Source organism: Penaeus monodon, chromosome 22 (assembly GCF_015228065.2).
Source record: "Penaeus monodon isolate SGIC_2016 chromosome 22, NSTDA_Pmon_1, whole genome shotgun sequence".
In the NCBI taxonomy this organism is placed as follows: domain Eukaryota; kingdom Metazoa; phylum Arthropoda; class Malacostraca; order Decapoda; family Penaeidae; genus Penaeus; species Penaeus monodon.
Window position 1 is genome coordinate 6,630,661 of NC_051407.1, and position 2,141 is coordinate 6,632,801.

The 2,141-nt window shown below is 41.0% G+C and overlaps 1 protein-coding gene across 1 annotated transcript; it reads left to right on the top strand.

The window, feature by feature from the left end:
* Positions 1 to 288: 288 nt before the first annotated feature.
* On the top strand, positions 289 to 1,495 carry LOC119587498. The gene is made up of 2 exons (XM_037936225.1): positions 289 to 318; positions 450 to 1,495. The coding sequence occupies exons 1-2, from the start codon at positions 292 to 294 to the stop codon at positions 1,332 to 1,334; spliced, it is 912 nt and encodes a 303-aa protein (XP_037792153.1). The 5' UTR covers positions 289 to 291; the 3' UTR covers positions 1,335 to 1,495.
* Positions 1,496 to 2,141: the final 646 nt, after the last annotated feature.

Genomic DNA, 2,141 nt, shown 5'->3' on the forward strand with positions numbered 1-2,141 from the left:
TCGAAAGTTATCAAGCCATCAAACTATTTTCTGGAAATCGCCCGCCAGGTACATAACATCTATCCCTACTCCAGCTGATGCATTCTCATTACCTTTAGGGATTGGTCAACAGCATAATCTAGAACTGGCATTTCTTTCCTTTCCCTTCTATGGGAACCGAAATTCATGCATTATATTAGAAAGGAAAGACCTTGCTAGACTAATATGTAGAGTGGAGGAGGAGCAACAGTAATTGGTATAGTATATATATACACAGTGTGCCCTGAACTGGACACGCCATCACCTGGCAACATGAAGCTCCTGGTTTATATAACTTCTGTAAGATTCTGTAATACTCGAACATGAAAATCTTGATGAATACTGCTTCTGAAGCACTTTGTAATATTGTAGCAATAGTACATTTAGATAGTTATAGAGTAAAATCTGAAAAATGATTTTGTCTTTTATAGGTCTTAGTGTTTGTGGCTGCCGTGTCTGCTGCCCCATTGGGTTATGACCTGAGACCACCGACTTACCCATACTTTCATCATGGCTTTTGCGCTCACGGACAAGTGCGACACGTGGACGGTAGCTGTATTACTCCTCAAGTGTATACACGGGCATTTCTCTACGATGCTCCAAGAAGATTAAATTATTTTAGGCGGCCACATTACATCCCGCAACCTAAAGTGGAACGCAATGTCGTTTTCGTGAGGCTGCCCGAAGATGACCAGGGACCTGATCCGATCATAGTGCCTCCTCCTCAGCAGCAACAGGTCGTGTACGTCCTCAACAAGCAAACGGAACAGGACCAGCGAGTGATAGAAGTGCCAGCACCGCCGCCGACGGAGCCTGAAGTGGTGTTCGTGAACTATGAAGATGGCGAGAACCCGATCCTTCCCTCCGGGGAAGACCTCCACTCGGCAGTGACTACGGCTTCTCATGGCGTCGGTCACATTGTAGAAAGTGGAGGAATCGGAGGTGGAATCAGTGGTATCGGTAGTGGAATCGGACATTCCACTGGGCACAGTTTCACAAACAGCGCTGGTCATGCCTTCGGAGCTAATTTTGGCATCGACATCGTAAACCATAATCTTCCCGCAAGTGATTACTCTACTCCAACAAATCATCACTCTACCCATACAAACCACCACTCCACTCACACGAGTCATTTTTCTAGCCCAGTAAGTCACTATACCACTCCCAGAAACCACTACTCAACCCCTGCAACCCTCTATAGTACTCCCAGAAGCCATTACTCAACCCCTGCTACCTACTATAGTACTCCCAGAAGCCATTACTCAACCCCTGGAAGTCATTACACTACTCCTTCGAGTCTCTACACCACTCCATAGAGATGGTTCTTTTAGTAGATGATATGGACTACAATGAGAAGATTTTGCAGGATTCTAGATATGCACACTAACATGTGCTATATCTGTAGATTTTACATTTATATACAATGCGAAAACATGTATCGGTGCATTCACCGAAGCAAATAAAGTTTCAATTTATATTACCTGTATTTTAGTTAGTTTCCTTTATCTTATCCATGCACTGAAAGAGCAGCATGTATGGTGTATATTTGGCATGCTATATCGATAACTACTCTGCATTTAGAGAATACTAATAGTGATTGTGATGATAATGCCCAACATATTAAAAGTATTTACTGATTCACCTTTCGGTGCATGGAATCAGAAGTTATTAAACCATAGAAAACATGATTTGCACTCAGAAATAAATGCACAAGAAATAAATTCAAATATTTTCACATAGTATCCATAAAAGATTTGACTTTTCTCATCTTTCGGATAACATCCGGGATGTCAGAATTAAAACAGGGAATCCATACAGAGATAATACTAAAGACTCAAAAGATTAATGGTTTTCAGTTACAACACACTGGAATATCTGAATGATGGAGAAAACTTTATGCTCGCATAATTTTGAAACCAGGATCACAGGTTTGAGAATAACTATTATTTGAAAACGTTTGCGTCCTGCGAAATGAAAATCTAATTCTTTTCATTATTAATACTTTCTGATAAAATAACAATGTGCTGTTTGATATCAGAAACATTGTCGCTAACTCTGGCGGAAATCGAAAGTGCAGAATTTGAAAAGAAAAGGTACAATGTATCCGGGATTTCCTTTGGTGG

Coding starts and splice junctions, on each gene's coding strand:
- LOC119587498 (XM_037936225.1), top strand. CDS start 292: ATGAAGCTCCTGGTTTATATAACTTCT. Junction 319..449: donor TCCTGGTTTATATAACTTCT/GTAAGATTCTGT, acceptor TGTCTTTTATAG/GTCTTAGTGTTTGTGGCTGC.